At 36.1% G+C, this 21,149-nt stretch overlaps 1 protein-coding gene across 1 annotated transcript in view; it reads left to right on the forward strand.

Moving 5' to 3' along the window:
- Positions 1-2,581: 2,581 nt before the first annotated feature.
- The window catches only part of LOC145785963 (uncharacterized), a 32,799-nt gene continuing 14,231 nt past the window's right edge, over positions 2,582-21,149 (forward strand). The window contains exons 1-13 of the mRNA XM_082597659.1: positions 2,582-2,657; positions 3,127-3,212; positions 3,540-3,699; positions 5,938-6,015; positions 7,047-8,366; positions 8,761-8,853; positions 9,158-9,250; positions 9,932-10,102; positions 10,300-10,389; positions 12,051-12,140; positions 12,502-12,615; positions 15,503-15,595; positions 17,546-17,704. Coding sequence (XP_082453785.1) covers positions 2,582-2,657; positions 3,127-3,212; positions 3,540-3,699; positions 5,938-6,015; positions 7,047-8,366; positions 8,761-8,853; positions 9,158-9,250; positions 9,932-10,102; positions 10,300-10,389; positions 12,051-12,140; positions 12,502-12,615; positions 15,503-15,595; positions 17,546-17,704 — 2,623 coding nt within the window. The remainder of the gene's footprint in view (positions 2,658-3,126; positions 3,213-3,539; positions 3,700-5,937; positions 6,016-7,046; positions 8,367-8,760; positions 8,854-9,157; positions 9,251-9,931; positions 10,103-10,299; positions 10,390-12,050; positions 12,141-12,501; positions 12,616-15,502; positions 15,596-17,545; positions 17,705-21,149) is intronic.

The raw sequence follows: 21,149 nt of genomic DNA on the forward strand, positions 1-21,149 counted from the left end.
TAAAATCACAAACAAAGATGCACTATCCAGAATACAAACCAACATGGAAATTCTACAAACAATTAAATCAAGAAAATTGAAACATTTTGGCCACATGATTCGCAATAATTCTATTCAAAGACAACTACTAGAAGGAAAAATGAACGGCAAACGAAATAGAGGCAGACCACCAAGAATTTGGACTAATGATGTTGAAGACTGGTCAGGACTTAATTACAAAACTGCAGTAAAAAATCTCACAACAGAGAAACTTGGCGTCTCATTGCCTCCAACCCTCGGCGAGAGGAAGGAACTTAATGATGATGATGATGATGAAGTAGAGGGGTTGGTCAAACGTTAGCGGTGTACAATGTATGCTCATTTTTCTCGCTTGGTCTTGAACGAATACCATTGTATTGTAAACAGCTTCATCTGTTGCGGGATAAAGCGCTATCATAGGATTAAATGATACTGACGAAACCTGAAACTCACCTTGAACTACATTAGCCATGAACCCTTGCCATTGTACTGGCTAAGATTTGAATATGTTTGAACACAGCCATAGAGTGTCATGCAATTCATGGTGCGTAAATAACACGGAAGAGACGTTCAGCTGCTTGATTCGTACGTCTTTCCAAGTACCTGTCTTTGCACCAGTAGACGACTTGTCTAAATTGCCTGATTCCAGTAGTTCAGTTGCACTGACGTGTTGTTTTTCAATAACTAGTGATCGAGTTTCCATTCTTTGTGTTTGACAATTTATAATGCCCATTATATGCGTTGTATCATGAGTTCATGAAAGTCAGAGTATCTTCGTTAAAATCGAAGTTATCTGCTACCCACTGACAGAAAGAGCCGGGATGACTTGTAGAGTCCATTACCTCATCCGTATTATCACTATTCGCTTGGCTTACAGTAGCTGATCGTTTAAACGCTATTACTTGACCATAACTTGAACAAAGACCAAGGGATGATAGTACATCCAAGAGAATACTCGATCTTGTGACCTGATGTATAAAAATGCCAATTGACAATAAAAGTTTGGCGACATTGCATCGACGTAAGAATGGCTACTTATGTAACGACTTATTTCTTCAGGTAAGTATTTTTGTGCAGCTTTGGCGATGATGCAATAGATTTAATGACTTGGCTGGTATGATGTTATAGTTGTTATCCAACTCCTTAATTATGCTTTTTCTGAAATCTTTTCTTTGTGAAAGTTCAAGATATAAATCATTACCAAATTTTATGTGTCCGTAATTTTTATGTTCGTCAGATACGTTGTAACAGACGAAATTACATTTTCCGAAATCCATCTTGGTTAATTAGCATTTTGTAGAATTTTACAACCACTACACTGTGGGTTGGCACAACGGGTAAGGCGTTGGCTTTCCAATTATGCTAACCTGGCTCGACTCCCGGCTTCAGCTGGTTGTTGAAAACATCGCTTAGGCCTATCTCTACCTAGGGTGTAATAGATTGGGTGGGCATAACTGCTGCAGGAAAGGCGGCCGAGAAAAAGGAACTGGCCACCATACTCTCCTTAGTGCCGAAGGCTTAGTACAATGAGGACCTTATCTTCTCATACCTAACACTTGAATCAAGTATGGGACCACCTTTTTAGACTATCATTGGAGCCTAATTTCTGTTACATGAGGCACTCAGCAAACAAACTATGTTATTTTGCGTCGATTCAACGTTGCCAGACGTTGAATCAACGTAAAATAGCAAATTTTGCTGAAGGGTAATTCTAGACACTATGTTAATCATCCTTGTTTCACTTGAAATTCTCGAATTAGCACGACAGAAAATACATAAATTTTTCTTCCGCTAGGTGGCGCGCCAATCAATAATTGCCCCAGTGACAAAGGCCTTTCCCCATGTCCGAATTTTGCCGAATTTTAGATTTGGGGTGTCAAACAGGTAACCCATTATTTTATGAAGAAAAATGGTTGTTATCAAAAATGTCCGGGCCCGGCTATTTTTATGTCAATGCTTACTCGCCTAGTAGTCTAATGAAGGTCAAAACAAAGTAGCCTAAACAAATTAAATTGCTGTTTCTACTCTTCGTGATGAAAATAAGTTTGAGTTAGAACAATAACTTATGAATCCCGCGTGGATAATTTTGTATCATTTGTTGTTAAACAAGCTGGTTTTTCGCCAAAAAAAAACATGAAAATCATAAGGATCAGTGGAAACTATTACCCGCCCCGATAGCTCAATTGGTTAGCGCGTCACTTCTGGAATGAAGAAGCTTCACGATCAAGCGGCGCTGGTTCGACTCTGCGCTGGTTCGCGCTTGAGCATCGCACGGGACTGCTCTCCATTCAGCGGCATCTAATGGATGGAATAATTCCTGGCAACAAGACTTCAACAATCGGAAACTTCACTCTGTCAATCTCGGTGACCAGGCCTGCGTCAGTGATAAAGGTTTATGTTGGCTTGCTCAATGGAATTTTATCATTGCTTGATTTGCCATGTTTTTCTTGAGGAAAGCACCGCTAAAATCAATCACATTTGCGTTTTGCAGCATCACCAACAAATAGCCTACTTATAGTTTTAAACTTGTTTCTTTTTTCAAGTTCCTTAAACTAAATACAAAATGTCTCATAAACAAACCAGAACGGTTGTTCCGAATGAGGAAGGGATGGGTGAAGATGACTTGTCAACCAATCCTGGTGAGTTTGCTTGGAGGGTTTTTATGATGCGTAGATTAGCCTACTTTGATATTCATGATTTTTTGACATTTTGCACATAAATATCACGTTTTGAAATGTGTTGCTACATTTTACTGCAAAAGAACGAAAATTTGCGACCACTATGATTCTAGCATCAATTTGTGTGCGTCAAATTTAACTCTATGTATAATTACCGGGATTTTTTCTACCTAAAATTACCACAATTTTCTATAAGACACCGTTGATGATACCGTTTGGAAATTTTACTTCGTCAACTACTTCAATATTCCCACTGTCGATTACCAGTGTAAAAATGATCAATATGAAACTTGATTCAATGCTTTCCGTTGACCATGATGTCGATATTGATAACAATCATATGTTTGATTGCCACCTCGATATTGTAGATTATATTTCATGATGTCTTGATTATTCTTTTTTGAGTGTGAATTCATCTTTTACTTTCCAGATACTATGGAGAACGTGGAAGGTCAAACTCAGGGCAAAAAAGTGAGCAGAGTGGAGATTGGAAGTGGCACGGCGAGAAATGCTGAGGTGAGTCAACATCAGCAATGAATCGTTGTTCACTGAATAAGCACAATGTCCGCGTTTCTTGAATAATAACCTTGCGGTTAGCGGTGGCTACTCGATGTTGTGGATTTTACAATGTGGCCCGAAGCTTTCTTTGTGACTTATTCTAAGCCTTTTACAGTATGTGATTGTTTTGAGAAATTGCTTTGTGCCATCACAAAGATTAAATTCTTATATCCCACATGGAAAAACTGGATGGGTTTTATAATTTTGTTCTTGATTGGCTATTTTTTTAACTGTTAATATGTTTTTAACTGTTTAAACTATTTCTTTCAAATTTGTACTTTTCAGGAATGGGCAGTGGCATCTGGCAGTGGTTTGTCTTCTGGACCATCAATTCTTGTCGGACAAGCTGAAAACAGCATACTTTCAGCTGGAACGGTTGTTCAAAATCCAACAGTCAATCGATCTTATACCGTGATCCACCAACACCACCATCATCATCCGCCAGGTGAGAGTTTTTTTTTTTGCTGAGACATGTTTGCAAAGAAGATTGTTTATTTTATAGTTTACTTTTGTATGTATTAGCACAAACTACTGTATCTGTATTCGCACAACCATGCACAGCCACTTATAACCTTAATAACAATCATATTTTTGAGATAAACCACGCACAGTCACATAAAACCTAACAATAGCCCCTCTGAGATTTTAGCAGATTATTTCCGAAAGCACAAATTCGAAAAACTATCAATACAAAATAAATTTATTTAGACAACAATCAGTGTAATATCATACAGCTAAACAAGCGATTTCAATCTTGTTAGATCAATTTTTTTTAACCTTTTTTTCTTTTGTTTAAACCATTTTTTTATTCAACATTTCTTCAAACTCTCATGCTCCCTTTCGCACAAATGCTCCATAAATCTTTGTGGTTGAAGTAATAATCAATCGGTTTCTGGGAAGACTTACAAGCGTGAAATAATGAAAACGTCAAATCATAAAAACTCGAATGTGAAGCGACACTTAACAATGCAATTTAGCCTATTAATCTTATGGTCCTCTTACAGAGTAATGAGCTAATCTTTTGCACTTTATTAGATCATTATTGTGCAAGTTAAAAATTTTAGGATGATAACGAACTAACTAACTAGGATCATAATTTTATGACGTCATCTTGAGGTCATCGTCAAAAATAAATCTGAGGTCTCTTTCTGTCAGACTAGACCCATTGAAAAATTTTGCAAGATGTGTATGTAGGCTGTGTGTATAGGTTGCCTGAAATAAGCAAAATGTTCTTTCCACTAGTAGCGCTAAGTGCTGCTCCTTAATCTTCTTAATCCTCCACACTTTTCAAAATAGTGAAATAAAACAAAGTGACTACAGCGAGTTTAGCATGATGTATTACATACACAAATATAACATAATTAAAAATAAACTCTAACGTTTTCGACACGTACGTGTGTCCTCATCAGGAATTACATATCTGCAATATACATAAAATGAAAATTGTAAGGTAAATTTGACTTTGCACTATAACTGTAACTTTTCAAAATGATGCCAAATATCCAAAAGTTGATTTTCCCTTGTAAGCTATCAGTAAGGCATTGGATGAAAGTGTTTTCAGTCGAAATAAACAGTTCAACCGTCAAGGGCAACTTTTATCGCATTGGCAGCTCAATCACGGAAACATGATAATTTCATGCTATTTTTTCAGTTTATTATTGATTACTGTCTGCTTTGTACAGCGCTGAGGAGCAACGCATTCTGCGATATAAATATACATTATTATTATAATAACTTTATTATTCCTATCAAGGCTTTCGCCCGGTGGCTGAAGATTTAAATTAAGTGGACGGGAAGGCATGGAAGCTTCGTGTCCACCTTCAGGCATGCCTTTAAGTGTCCTGCCGAAGACACAGCCACATGGTCTTGAACGGTATCGAACCGGCACCCATTCGAGTGCCGTGCCAAAGCTCTCACCACTCGGCTGTGCTATCATTATAACTAAAAGATGTATATGGTGCAGCATATTGGCGGCCAGGTTTTAAAAGGAATTTAATATCATTCTGCGGCTATAAAATGTTGAATAAATTAAATGACCCGGGGTAGGGAGTTTGACACACGTGACCTGAAGCGTAGTTACAACAATAGTAGGTTACGTAATTGTCAAATAATGATAAATGGATCTTCTGTTACGACTTGTCAATGGAAATAGTTTGTTAAAACATAAAGAGCTAAAAAGAATAATAATAAAATATAATAATAGGAAATAACAATAAAATACAGTACAATGAGATAAATAATAATATTAAAAAATGATGTTTACTAGGAGAAAATAAGTGCAACCATAGTACCTTAAGTTAAATTTCAATAAATTAGAAGTGGAGTACTTCTACCCCTACTTCACCATTTAAACATAACATATTCAAAATGATTATTGGCGACTTGAGCCTTTCTAAGCAATAGGGGTGGCGCTGGCTACTTTTTGTTTGTAGCGGTAGTGCGTTACTTTCCATAACTGGTCGTACCGCTTTTTTGGCATATTGTAGCGGTAGCGATAGCGCGCTATTTTCAAAGTAACAGATGCCCACCATTGTGTGCACACAACTATCACACATCATAGATGGGAAACTCTAATGAGTGTTATACATCAACAACATCATCAAGAGTGAGCTAGTGAACCCAGTGAAGGATAACATGGCTTTGAAATCGAAGGAAACTAAATTTCTTTTTCTTTTTTCAAAAGCAACGCCTCAACTGACGTCACATACACCAACGTCATGCCAAGGAACTACGTCATCTTTTCACTCTGAACAACAAGAGAGTAAGCTCTAAACAATTTCAAAAAACACATTAAAATGTATTGTCTATTTCTAAAGTTTTGTTTGTATATTTTGTTGCAAAATAAGGTTCAACCCCAGAATTATTTTGAAAAGCTCCCAGATGGAATTTCATAATTATATAACTGTTGATTAGGCTAGGCTGGACAACACTCGGCTACCGCAAGATGTTCAAAATGACAACCACCTTTATTTCTGACATTTCGTCAGTCAGCACGACTGATTATCAAGGTGGCTGATACAGTTGCATACTACCAGTTCAGCAACAACATTGAACAACACAGAATTATATTGAACAAAATGAAGAACTTTTCAGGATAGAAAGTTAAAAAACCCACAAATTTGCTCCCCAATGTTTTAGCTTCCTTGATAAAGTCAGTCGTGCTGACTAAAGATACGTCGGAAATAAGGCTGGTTGCCATAGGCAACATTTTGTGGTGGTTCAGTCTACAACCACTGGAAAAAACTAATAATTAAATGCCTGGTTAACATATTCATTCTGTATTTAACACCATTAATGTTACTAAGTTTTGTATATCTGTAGTAAGTCTTTGTCAGCTTCCAAAAAGCATGGCTTATTAAAACTAATAAAACTTAGTAAAGCTAAGAAACTCCTTTCTTGTGGCGTATCATTGGAATATTGATAGCTTTTACAAAAGTTTTAAAACTAGAACCATTACTTCGCTTAATCACTTAATCAATAAATAAATCATCCAATCACGTTGTAATGAATGGAAGATAATAAGAATTAATTGATAGTTAGTTGATTTGTTAATATTATTTTACAATTATAATTAGTTGTGAAACTGCAGTTATAGACAAATCGATTTCTAATTATAAAAATGAGAAAGGTGAACTGTTGCTGCATTATTAACAAGGCACATTTAACTAAATATTTAATAAACTTTTGTGAAAAAATAAACCATCCAAAGTCTAATCACGGAAAGTTAATATTAACGCTAGTGGCTAGTTTGAAAAATAATGTTTTGCAGATGTTTTTATTTTTGATTTTAAGGTCCAAAAAAAGATTTCAAAAAATTGCAAAGGATAACTCGTAAACATTATGATCCGAAGCATGACGTTGTTCTCTCTAATTTTAAAGATCTTCCAATGAAAATTCCAGAAATTTATCCTGAAATGCTTCAAATTGATTTTTACCAAGGAAGGTTCATTCCTGATGATGAAAAGTACAATCCAAAAAGTCAAGGAATTAGTTTAAGTAAATCTGACCAAGCAGTAACAATCGATCAATTGGTTTCTGATATTCGAAAGAACAGTTTTGTGTCGATAATTGGATATCCTGGATCAGGAAAAACAACTCTATCGAAACGCCTGGCAAGACGACTTTCTCAAAATGAAAACTGCCTTGTCCTAAGGAAGCTTTTTATGGAGATGAATGACTGCAACGAACAATCATCATTGAAAGAGTTTCTACTGGGAGACTGCAATTACAACTTAAATGACGAAGAAAAGAATTCTGTTTTTAAATGCATCACAGACAATCCGGAAAACTTTTTTATAATTTTAGATGGATTTGATCAGGTGAGTTGGACCCTGGAAGAAAGTGTGAAAAAATCCAATTACAGCACTCCACTCAGTTATCAGAAGATTGTGGCAAATCTGTGTTTAGGAAGATTTCTTCAAAGCTGTCACTTGATATTCACTTCTCGACCACACGCTATGCTTGATATTCCAAAAACATATCGGCCCAAATGCACTTATTTCATTCGTGATCTGACCTCTGACAACATGAAAATTTTATTTGACGCCTCAATCAACGACCAACAACAATTTGACACTCTTTGGAACAATCTTACAGTGAAAACTCCACATTTAAAGTCAATCTGCCACAACCCTCTGATGCTGCAACTCTACCTGAGAGCATCCCTTGGATCGTCAAAAATTGATGATATATCCACAATGACCAGGATATTTCATACTGTATTGTTGAATCTTAAAACTTCAGAACATGCCGTTTCCATATCTGATAATATTGTCATCAGACTTTCCAAAATCGCATACGAAGCAACAAAAAAAGAAACCGTATTAATCACAGCAGACGACCTTGAAACAGAACATCTCTCCAGTCAGGAAGTTCAAGACCTTGTCGTCACTCTAATGGGAGCAAACAGAGAATATGCACTCCTGGAAGGGCAGCAACGCTTCTATTTTAGCCACCAGACCTTCCAAGAGTACTTCAGTGCTTTATACATCTGTAGTGAAATGTCATTACCTGATTTCAAATTATTTGTTCAAAATAACTTACTGAAGGGCCATTGGTCTGTGGTTGTCCAATTTACGGCCGGACTCCTTTTGGATCCGATCATGAACAAAGGTGAGTTTGTGTATTATCTACAATTTATTTGTCGTATCACTATTAACAAATCTTCAATATAATAAGCCAAGGCCAAGTCAAGATATAATTTGTCAACTTTATGGAAAAATCGATTATAATAATTGATATTCCTTTCAACAAATTATCATTTGTTATTGGACCCTTGACGTTATTTGTGAATGAGCGCTCAGACAATTATGTAATTAATATTTCTTATATTTTTGATTTTGTCAATTGTATTCTCTCAATCTTGTGTTATATAACTTTATACTAGAAGAGGCACAAGTGTTACACAGCGAGTACCTTGTGACAATAAACAATATTTGCTTGTTTATCTGCTATAACTAAATTACATCTATTGCACAAACAACAAATTATTTATTCAACTTTACAGATCAATCGAGTACTGCAATGCACCAACGTCCTTCAGTAGAATCTACGTCAGCACTGATGCAACAATCAACTTCGTCTTCACAAATTGCCTCAAGTAGGATGATTGGCTAAATATTTTGTGAATATGTTGTGACAAGGAACAAAATACTATATGTGCTTTCTTGTCAGCTACAAGTAAAATATATTTATCACCTTTTGAAACCACTAGGCTAGGCTATAGTTTATATACATCGATGATCTATTTTCCAGCTCTTCCACCACTCAGCTGCTTCAGAGCAGTGTATTGCATAGTGGGAATGAATTGTGGGAACTGCAGTTTGCAAAATGGGCTCCAACATTATTTCAACAAAAATAAATTTATTGATTTTGTTTTTACAACATCGTTAGTATCGTTTTAGATCTATTGAGCTCTGCAGTCAATCACCTTCCACCAAATGAATTTACGTCAACACTGATGCAATCAACATTTCAGACGTCACAAATCGCTTCAAGTAGGAATATTGTTTAGGTCGCTAGATCAGCGGTTCCTAAAGTCTGGCCCAACCTAAGTACATATCTTTCTTCTTCCCGACAGCGCAGTAGCAAGCTTACCGATCACAATGCTTTAATATGAAAGTTTCTTTGTTACGTATTAGTATTAGCTATTAGTTACCTTTTGGTTCATTAGTTGTCATAATCTGGCAATCTTATAGAGTTGTTGGCAAGATATGTAGAGGTTTTGTTTAGGTTAGTTATTCGACAGTTTGTATTTTCAAGTTTCTTTTTGTAAGGTAACACTATGTTTAAGTTCAATAGAGCTTTTGTTAAGTGAACAAAGGCTCTATTATCATGCCAATCACTAAATAATTGATTTGTATTTGTAGTTAATCTTTGTTACGTATTGTTACAACCAGTGTTTTTTTTAAGGTGTTTTGGGGGACCGAAACGGTCTCCCAAATTTTTCCAGCGGTTTACCAAAATTTGGACTTGCAACTACAGTAGCCTAATAAATAATTCGTTTAAGCAAATATGGCTATTTTTTGGTATTTAAATGAAACACTTGCGGTCTCTTAAAACTACTTAGCGGTCACCGAAACCAAACCTTAAAAAAAAACCTGGTTACAACCACACCAAAAGCTTTTCTAAGCAACTACATTATACAAAAAAACATATAACAGTATATTAATTTTTAGATCTCCTTCAAGATTCCCTTCTTCAAGAATCTCAACAACTGACTACACCACCCAACGCTTCAAATCGACTTCAATCATCATCTCAGAATGCTTCATCTTCAGCTTCACAAGACTCAAAACCTCAACTGTTGAAGCGCAGATTTACATCTTTAAGGAAAAAAATATTTCGAAGTAAAAATAAACTAAATAATTTTGTTTTAAAATTTTTTATTTCACCCAACCAGGGTAGTCTTTTCACTTTATACTTTGTTTATTAGTAGTTTTTTAACTTTGTTTATTAAGTTTTTTATTTCACCTAACAAGGGAAGTCTTTTAACTTCATTATGTTTAAATTTATATTAAAGTTAAAGTTAATAATAATTTTACAGGTAACTCAACCTTCAAAACAACCAAACAACCTTTAAGAGCATCTACCTCATCAGAGGCGACATCATCTTCCCACCAACCAAGCTCTTCTGGTGATATTATCGTATAACAAATAAACATCCCAATAAACATATTGTTGACATATTGTCAGGCATGTTAGACAAGCAGGAATATCGACTAGATAATGGTCACTGTGTCCATAAAATTGATTTTCTTGATTTTTGGCTTGATTTTCTTACAGAATAAGCTACTTTTTAAATGATTTCATAAGTTTCTTTGTTCTTCTTCATCGTGTGTCACACGGCCATAGCCCAGAGTATCACGCAAGATCTTGCTCTATCGTTGAACTTGGCCAAATCCTATTTAGAGCCCCTTTCTTTCAGGTCAGGGCATTCGAGTGGATGTTGCATTGTTTGCTCCTGTCCGCATTTGTAACTTGTACTCCGCATGGAATACTGCTGGAGTTTCATTAAATTTTTACACCTGCCAATGCCAGTTCTTAAGCGGTTGAGGCATTGCCAATAGGCTACTTCCACGGTTCACGCTTTCCGGGAGGAAGGCCCTCTACGGGTGAGAGCTCCATATTGGCCAATATCGGTCCGGCTGCCAGTCCCTCCTGCCATAGTTGAACCCGCACATTGGTGGCGACATCGTCTTGACCTAATGGGACAACTGAGGCAAGGAAACTTTTTCTTGACTTCAGATGCCTGTATGCTGGAGTCTGGCCATACAGTGGGTGTCTCAAATCCATGTCCTGGCAAGATCTTTCCTTTCTGCTGGTCACGCTTCTTCTGATGTTGGGGGAGTAATTCAAGACAAAATGTACAGCGACGTGATGTTGGTTGGTTTGAGACAACCTGTAATCAAACGGCAGCTTTGGTTCAACATGGGGTCAATTTTCTTGGCACGTGCTGAATTCTGAGCGTTCCCACACTGGGAAAGCATATTCTGCAACCAAATAGCATAAGGCTAAAGCAGTTGATCGAATTGTATCAGGGAAGGCACCCAATTAGAGTTTCCTAGTTTCTGTAAAATATTATATCTAGAACCAACCTTAGCTCTTTCTTTTTCGATATGGGATTTGTATGTGAGGGACATATCTAGTTTGACACCGAGGTATGTGGGATTGATACAGTGTGCCAGTTTGGTTCCATTCCAGGAAATGTTTAGTTGGCGTGATGCATCCCGGGATCTGAGGTGGAATGAGCAGACTTGAGTTTTATTGGGGTTGGCACGCAGGTGGTTGTCCGTGTAGTATGTTGTCTGCCCATCCAGAGCATCGCTGAGTACTTTCTCCGTGGAAGTGAAGTGTTTGTGTTGTGTTGTTATACACAAATCGTCAACGTATAGGAAGCTTCTTGTACCAGGATGGATTGGTTGGTCGTTGGTATAAATATTGTACAAGATGGGGGCTAAAATACTCACTGTAGTAGACCTTTGTTACGTATTGGTTCGTTAATTGTCATAATCTGGCAGTCTTGTAGAGTTGTTGGCAGGATATGTAGAGGTTTTGTTTAGGTCAGTCATTCGATAGTTTGTGTTTGCAATTGCAAGTTTTACCGCTTTGTGTCAATTTGTAAAGTAACACCATGTTTAAGTTTAATAGAGCTTTTGCTAAGTGAAAATGTTTATTAGTCACGAAAATACAATTTAGTTTTGAAGTTTATTTATGCACCTAACCAGGGCAGTCTATTAACTTCATTATATTTAAATTTATATTAAAATTAAAGTTAATCATAATAAAATTTTACAGGGAACTCAACCTCCAAAACAATCCAACAACTTTTAAAAACATCTACCTCATCACAAACGCCATCATCTTCCCACCAACCAAGCTCTTCTGGTAATATTATCGTATAACAAATAAATATCCCAATAAACATATTGTTGACATAATTTCAGGCTTGGTGACCGTATTTAAATGTGCTTTAATTTACATATATGCTTTAAGTCTATATTATAGCACGCTTTAAACTTTTGCAGTTTTGCCACTTTTTCCTGTTGTTGGTTTTGTTCCCGTATATTATTCCAACATTATCATTAAATGTTGCATTCAAGCAAAAGAAAAATAAATTGGATTGAATGTTTGTAATGAAGGATAAGATTTTGAAATATTTCAAAAATTGTTTGTAAGCGCTTTTTTTTCTTACAAGTTAAATATTGTTCAAAACATTAATTGTTGAAGTGATATCAATTCGTTACAGCGATTTCATCTTTCCAAAGTTCTTCATTTAAGTTTCAACTCAAGTCAAAAACACAAGCATTGAAGAAAAGTGTCAGATCTACAATGCAAAAAATTTTTCTACGTAAGCCTACCGGTGAGTAACAAATTATGCAAATTAAATTAAGAATCCCAATGGAGACCACAAAATCAATGTCAAAATTTCTATCAAATGAAAACAAGCTTTTTGTGTTTTCCGCACGTGGAATGGATATAAATAATGGATGAATATGACAAACATGAAAAATGTAAAGATGATGTCATACTTTTAAACAGTAGTTCCAAAGTGACTCCATGACGCGTCTATAATATCCCAATTGCAATTATCGCATGCAGACCAAGAAAACATTTTAAGAGGGTGTCGACAAAATGGACCATGTAAAAGTTGAGCCCCAACAAATAAAATAGTGCGAGAGATGGTCTCGGTACTTGCCCCAAGAAACAACTGACAATTTTAACCTTTATTGGCCGCCTATTGTGCATTCTAGGCTCATTAATGGGTTTTTCATCAAGACGGACACTTTGTATTTGCTCAAATTTATCAAATAAAAACTAGATGTTTTTACAAGGTTAAGTTTAAAATTGAAGTTACGGTTAAAGTTACATCAGGACTCCTTTTGGATCCGTTCATAAACAAAGGTTAATTTATATTTCATCTACAGTTTATTTATCGTACCACTAATAACAAATCTTATCATAGAGTTTATTTTTCTTCATCATAACAAGCCAAGTCAAAATATGATTTGTCAACTTTATGGAGAAATTCTTTATAATAATTGATATTCATTTCAAAAAATTATCATTGGCAATTAGACCCTTGACGATATTTGTGAATGAGCGCTCAAACAATTGTGTAATTAATATATTTTTGATTTTGCTAGTTGTATTTTCTCAATCTTGTGTTTGTTATCTTTATGCTGGAAGAGACACAGGTGTTACACAGCGATTACAATACAATATATTACATACATACAATACAAGATTACATACAATATTTGCTTGTTTGTTTATCTGCTATAACTAAATGATATATAGCTTTGGTAGAGAGATACTTTTTGAATACCACATACAGATAATCGATAACAGCTTTATAAGATTGAATTGCATAGTTCAAAAAATAATACATAAAATAAAATACAGTAGCTACATAACTTCAAACGTTTTCGGCAAAGCTTTATGCCCTCGTCAGGAAAATACCTTAATTCATCTAAACAAAAACAAATATTCGTGAAATGTTAATAATAAATGACTGAAAATAAATAAAACGGCACTGACCTGCGTACAAGCAACAACTGATGAACAAACACAAAAGGTGGAAACAATCTGTCATAAACTATGCGGAAGTGTGGTCATGAGACAAGATAGTGAGCGGAACGACATAAAGGCAATCCAGGAAAAAAACACTAAGCAACATAAAACAAACGTAATCTAATACAAATTCAACAGAATAGATGCCCCTCCAGGGAATAATTGTTTGTTGAGCCTGGGGTTGTGCTGCTTAATTTGGAGTGCCTCATGAATTTTAGTTTCAAACTCTGATTGACAGTTGCGAATTATTTTGAATGAATCTAATGTAAATTTGATGTTGGAACAAATACTGCAGTCATAGATGTGGTCTTTAATTGCACTGTGTTTGTTGATGTCTTTTAAATTTAGGTGTTCCGTTGCTCTAGTAACCAAGTGTCTTGTGGACATTCCTATGTATGTCATGTTCGTGTCACACGAACAAGTGAATTTGTAGACAATGTTGGAACGAAGAGAGTGCGGAACAGGAGATTTCAGCGAAAATTATCTACTTATTTTAAAAGTTTTGTACAGAGGAACAACGTCGATATCAAATTTACACTTAAAGAGTTTAGACAGTTTTTTAGCGTATACGAGTGATTCCTTTCCTAGGAAAGGTATGGCTATAGAGTTCTGGAAATTTACATACAGACGATTACCATTCAAAACTTGACTCTATTGTTGATGATCACTCCAAGTTCATTAAGATTGATGATACCGTTAGGACGCATCCTATCATCAAAAAAGAAAAGTCTATCGCGTACTATATCCGCACGTATTTGAAAGAATTTGATAAAGACTTGTGTAAAAAACTTATCCCATCCGGAAGCAACCCAGGAAAACTCTATGGTCTTATAAAAGTCCATAAAGATGAAAACCCAGTCAGGCCAGTAGTATCAATGATTGGTGCACCTGAATACCCATTAGCAAAATTTTTGGACTCGATAATTAAACCTTATATTCCTAATAAATATATGCTCATATAATCCTGCAAATCGGTGTCTAGCGCCAAATAAGACTTGGCTTGTACTCAAGTCATAACTAAAATTGTCATTGCAAGAAGCCAGATGTATATTTGATGGTTGAAGATTGAAATTAATGAATGAAAATCTAACAAAGCCGACCTGTGTGCCACGTTCAGACAACGTCATTAAGTGCCTTGTCTAAAAATATTTCCTGGATGGGAGTTGAACCGACGCCCTTTTGATCTTTGTAAAGTAAAATCATTTGACGTTGATCCATCTGCATACGTTGAATCAATGTAAAAAGAACCAATTTTGCTCTCTGGATTATTACAATATTACGTCATTGTGACACGTCGCCCATCGTCACACATCTTCCTTCTTCCTGTCAGCTCAGTAGCAAGCTTACCTTTGCAAGTTTATTTGTTACGTACCGGATCATCAGTTGTCATAATCTTGCAGTCTTGTAGACTTGTTAGACTTGTACCACTAATAACAAATCTTATCATAGAGTTTCTTACTCATCATAACAGGCCAAGTCAAGATATGATTTGTCAACTTTATGGAGAAATTCATTATTATAATTGATAGATCTTGTATTTCTTATCTTTATGCTGGAAGAGACACAGGTGTTACACAGCGAGTACATTGTGACAATAAACAATATTTGCTTGTTTGTCTGATGTAACTAAATAATATCTATCGCACAAACAACAAATTATTTTTTCAAATTTACAGATCAATCGAGCACTGCAATGCACCAACGTCCTTCAGTAGAATCTTTGTCAGCACTGACGCAAGCATCAACTTTGTCTTCACAAGTTTCCTTAAGTAGGAATATTGGATAATGTTTGTTTGTTTGTTTTATCTTTATCCTGCATTGCAAGAAAGCGAACTTGAGCGCTATGCATCGGTGTACGCCTTCCGACGTACACCTGACGCACGCTGCAGCCGACGGCAATGTCTGTTTCCGGTTGTCTACTCTACTTATGACTTAAATTTGGTACTACCCATTACTCGAAATCGATCACTGGGTAGACGCAATTATCGTAAAGTTTCTTCCCCAGAGAAACAACAGCAAGTGCGGGTGGCTCGAGTCGAACATGCAGGCTCTCGACTGCGAGCCCAACGCGCTAACCACGCTAACGCGCTAACCACGCTAACGCGCTAACCACTAAATATGTTGTGACTATGTTGTGACAAGGAACAATATACAATACAGTATGTGCTTTCTTGTCAGCTACAAGTGAAAGATATTTATCACTTTTGGGAACCACTTGACTCGGTGATCGCTCATATGCATCGATAATCTTTATTTCTCAGCTCTTCCATCACACAGCTGCTTCAGAGCAGTGTATTGTATTATGGGGAATAAATTGTTGGCACTGCACTTAGCAAAAAGGCTTCTAAGATTATTTCAAGAATAATAAATTTATTCATTTTGTTTTTACAACATCGTTTTAGGTGTATCGAGCTCTGATGTCAACCAGTTCTTCCAAATGAATCTAAGTCAACACTTATGCAATCAACATTTCTGACGTCACAAATCGCTTCATGTAGGAATATTGTTTAGATCGATAGATCAGCGTTTCCCAAAGTCTGACCCAACGTGATTACTTTTATACGTGTTGTATTTTCAATACGTAAAATATTCTACCCACCGACGCTGTTAAAATGGCGAACTTGGCCCTGTGCCGAAAAATATTGGTGATTGCTAGCCTACACAAGACAAAATCATTGTTTGTTTGTTACGTGCTGAGTGGGACCTGTATTGGTGGCAATCTTTTCTTCACAGCGCTTTAGCGACACAGCTGCATTAAGCGCGCTGTACTTCACAGTAGGAGATCACTTGTATATGACTGTTTTAATAGCAAGCTGCATTACATGATGGAGTTGTGATCCTCCTAACCAGTGTCCAGTGCCAAATAAGACTTGGCTTGTAGCCTACTCAAGGTATAACAAAAGTTGTCATTGCAAGAAGCTAGACAGATGTTTGATGGTTGAAGATTGAAATTAATGAATGAAAATCTAACAAAGCCGATCTGCGTGCCACGTTCAGACAACGTCATTAAGTGCCTTGTCTAAAAATATTTCCTGGATGGGAGTTGAACCGACGCCCTTTGATCTTTGTAAAGTAAAAATATTTCCTGGATGGGAGTTGAACAGACGTCCTTTGATCTTTGTAAAGTAAAATCATTTCAAATATAATTCCCATGTAAAAATATTGTGCATTTGACGTTAATCCATCTGCAGACGTTGAATCAATGTAAAAAGAAACAATTTTGCTCTCTGGATTATTACATCATTGTGACACGTCGCCCGTCGTCACACATCTTCCTTCTTCCCGGCAGCTCAGTAGCAAGCTTACCGATCACAATGCTTTAATATGAAAGTTTGTTATGTATTGGTTCATTAGTTGTCATCATCTGGCTGTCTTGTGGAGTTGTTGGCAGCATAAGTAGAGGTTTTGTTTAGGTCAGTTATTCGGTAGTTTGTGTTTGCAAGTTTTACCGCTTTGTGTCATTTTGTAAGGTAACACCATGTTTAAGTTTAATAGAGCTTTTGTTTAGCGAAAATGTTTATTAGTCACGAAAATATAATGTGCGCAATCATGTCATTCACCAAATGCTTGAGTTGTATTTGTCGTCAATCTTTTTTATTTCAAACAAAACTGAGTAATAAATAAACATGGTTGAAAAGTGTATCTTGTGGCAACCACACCAAAAGCTTTTATAAGCAACTGCAGTATAATATAAACATATTACAGTATATTATGTTTAGATCTCCTTCACCATTCACTTTTTCAAGACTTTCAACAACTGACTGCATCGCCCAACGCTTCAAATCGACCTCAATCATCATCTCAGAATGCTTCATCTTCAGCTTCACAAAACTCAAAACCTCAACCGTTGAAGCGCAGATTTACATCTTTAAGGACAAGTAAAAAATAAATTAAATAATTTAGTTTTAAAGTTTATTTATTTCACCTAACAAGGGAAGTCATTTAACTTCATTATATTTACATTTATATTAAATTTAAAGTTAATCATAATTTTAGAGGTAACTCAACCTCCAAAACAACCCAACTACCTTTAAGTGCATCTACCTCATCACAAACGCCGTCATCTTCCCACCAACCAAGCTCTTCTGGTAATATTATCGTATAACCAATAAATATCTCAATAAACATGTTGTTGACATAATATCAGGCTTGGTGGCCCTGTTTAAATGTGCTTTGATTTACATATATGCTTTAAGTCTACTGGTACATCATATGCACGCCTTAACCCAATCTGTAGCGACACGGGGATTTATGAGGACGCCCCACTCTAGTAGTGAAATATTTCTCAGAAGGAAATATGCTAGAAATGTGAAATTTCTTGACTTTTAGTTTTTGTTCTTTGCGAATTTTCTAAACCTACACTGGTCATTTTTCTACCTTCCTGCCCTTCACAATGAGTATTTCGTCTCAGGTAGCTAGACATTTTCGTGCAATGGTAGTTATACATATGTTAATGTTATTGCAATATAAATGTTAGTGCAATTACTTTGAAATGTAAAAACGCCTAAAAACGTCTTATATTTATGAGCAAAAGTAATTTTTTGTTTAGTTTAGCATTACTTTATGTTATAATTCAAAAATTTCAATTTTGAAGCTATTTTTGGGAAAGTAGAATAAAAACGACTTTCTGACGTCTTTTCATCTTAAACACTTTATTTCAATAAATTTTTTGGGTACAAATTTAATTTCTATACGCACAATACACATGGCTATTATCTTGCAAAAAATTTTCTTCTGTGATTTTCATAGTTTCGTTATTAACGATTAATTTGCACGGGGCTAAGATAGCCCGTGACGTGCTTTCCGCGTACGAAAACAGCTCGTATGAAGATGGGCTTAAACAGTTTTGTCACTTTTTTCTGTTGTTGGTTTTGTTCCCATATATTATTCCAACATTAAAATTAAATGTTGATATTATAAGAATATTATATCGTTATAAAATTTTCTTACAAGTTTAAATTTCAAATTGAAGTCACGTTTTAAATGATTTTTTCTTTCCGACCACAAAAGGGCTTCAATGATTTATTTACTAAGTTTGTTTAATGTTATGTCGTCTCACAGTTAAATTTCAAAAGTCTGACGTGTCCAAGCCTTTCCCTATGCGTGGTATACAAGGCACATTGTAACTCATACTTCTATCAATCTGAAATAGGTTATTTTAAGTGTTGAGTAGTTAAATGGGCTGGTGGTTTACATTATTGTCTTAGATTTTGACGAAACACATAAAACATTTCTACCCCTAAAATCCACAGCTGAAACTTTGCGTGCCAAATGCTGTCGATTAGGTTAATATCATGTTAAAAATTAAGAAAAATTACACTCTTTTTCTCGATTTTTGTTATGGGGTAGTACGTGACCAAGTGCCTCCCTACATATTTTATTGCTCACAAGCTCATTGAACAGTGCTTAAATAACTGAGGTTGTTAACAGAATTAAATCGCCTTTGAACGTAATTTTGCAAGGTTACGATAATTAGAACACTTTTAAAATCATCACGCATTGAAGCAACTTTGTCATAAATTTTTAAAGATCATTGACTAAAAAGCGGTTTGCGACGGTGACAAACAACAACAAACCAAACGTAATTATTTGAAATCGAAGTAATAAACCAAACATTTTTATTACACCTAGCGTCAAACATCGATGCAAAGGAAATATATTCGAATCATCTCGAAATCATTATAGGATTTAATTGAGTGATTGTGGAATTTTTATCCACAAACTGAGAAAACTTCTTTGGGAGCTTAATCATGGCAGTATCGCATACTAGTACAGAAGAAGCTTGAGCGGCCACCGAGTTTGACAAAAACTGTTGTTTGTCAAGCATTTCATTCACTTGGTGCCGCTAAATATATAGCTGTCCTTGAAATGCGTTTCTCAAGCGCACACCCCGAGAGGCGAACCAGCTTAGTTTAATGTTACGGTTTCTTATAGCCTACACAGAGTCGACGCTTAACTAACTGAGCTATCGCTCTGACAGTTTTGCAGCCACGTGTCATACAAACCTGTTCTGCATTGTGAGACCTATTAGTAGGGGTGGGCAAATAAAGGCATTTTGATAATAGTATTTCCAGGACCCAATTTTTTCATGGCCATTTTTCTCTCTGAATAAGAATCCGATGAGTTCTTTTGTCTATGACGTCATTTTAGGTTGGTTCAGTGGCCATTATCAAAATGGCCGCTGAAAAATTGATATTTTCCATCAATCAGATGAAGATTTGATCATATGGGTCATGTAATATGTCTAAATATAGGTTGTTTGGGGCGTAGATTCTAAAAATTAACTCAGTTTTGCGATTCACTGCATTGCTGTGGCGATATCATCTGAAAGTACGAAAAAAAAAACGCTTTTTACATGAAAAATTAAAATTTTTTAGTGTGTTTCACCATCTAACAGAAAATAATCATACGGATATCTCATTGACAATCATTCCCGCATAATTACACATGCCAGTTCACGTAATTCCGCTCAAAAGAGAGTCCACAGTCGTCGTAATGTTGGATACTGGCTTTAGTACATTTTTAATGGAGGACTTCAGTTCTTCTGCACCAAATTTTTCAACTCGGTATCGTCTGTCAGCCGCCTTAACTCGTCTCATTTGTCGAATTTCGGGTGCTATAGTTAGTCGAAGATGGCTAACTTCGGCTAAAAGTTGTTTTCCACTCAAACATTCCAATAAATCAAGCGATGTACTTGTAACTGGACCGCCACGCAACTTGCACAAGTCGATTTGACGTAAGGTCTTCTGTGTCTTCTTGTTCTTTAGATCTGCTTTTTTAATCAGTGAAAGCTGTTTTGTTGCCTCCACAGTAGCCAGAAAGTCCGATTCCAGTTTTTTCACGCTGTTGACTTCTTCTGAGCATCTTGCCCATTTCCAGCGTGCTTTCTTTTCCAATACAGATTTTTGTTCAAAGCTGGAGTCCACCAGTAAGCCATTTGTAACAACCACATTTTTTCGCGAGTGTGTAGTAACAGACGTACTCCCACCTGTAACTCTTATACGATTGTCAAATTTTGCAAACTGCGACTCACAGCCCAAATTTGTCAGTGGTGCCTGCTTCAGTGCTTCTCTATTTACGCCCACGTTTACATCTTGCCACAGGAATTCAACTGCCGAAAGTTTCCTCTCCACAGAATCAATAACCTCCCCCATCACTGCAGCTTCCAACTTATCCAGACCACTTGGTTCGCCTTCTCACTTCTTTCATCACATTCAATTTTTGATAAGAAAAAAACTTCACTCCATTCCAATTTCTGTCGTCATGCCGCACCTTGTTGTCAGTCTCATCAATGCCCAAAAATTGCATCAGAGGGAATATGAT

Source organism: Aplidium turbinatum, chromosome 2 (assembly GCF_918807975.1).
Source record: "Aplidium turbinatum chromosome 2, kaAplTurb1.1, whole genome shotgun sequence".
Classification (NCBI taxonomy): domain Eukaryota; kingdom Metazoa; phylum Chordata; class Ascidiacea; order Aplousobranchia; family Polyclinidae; genus Aplidium; species Aplidium turbinatum.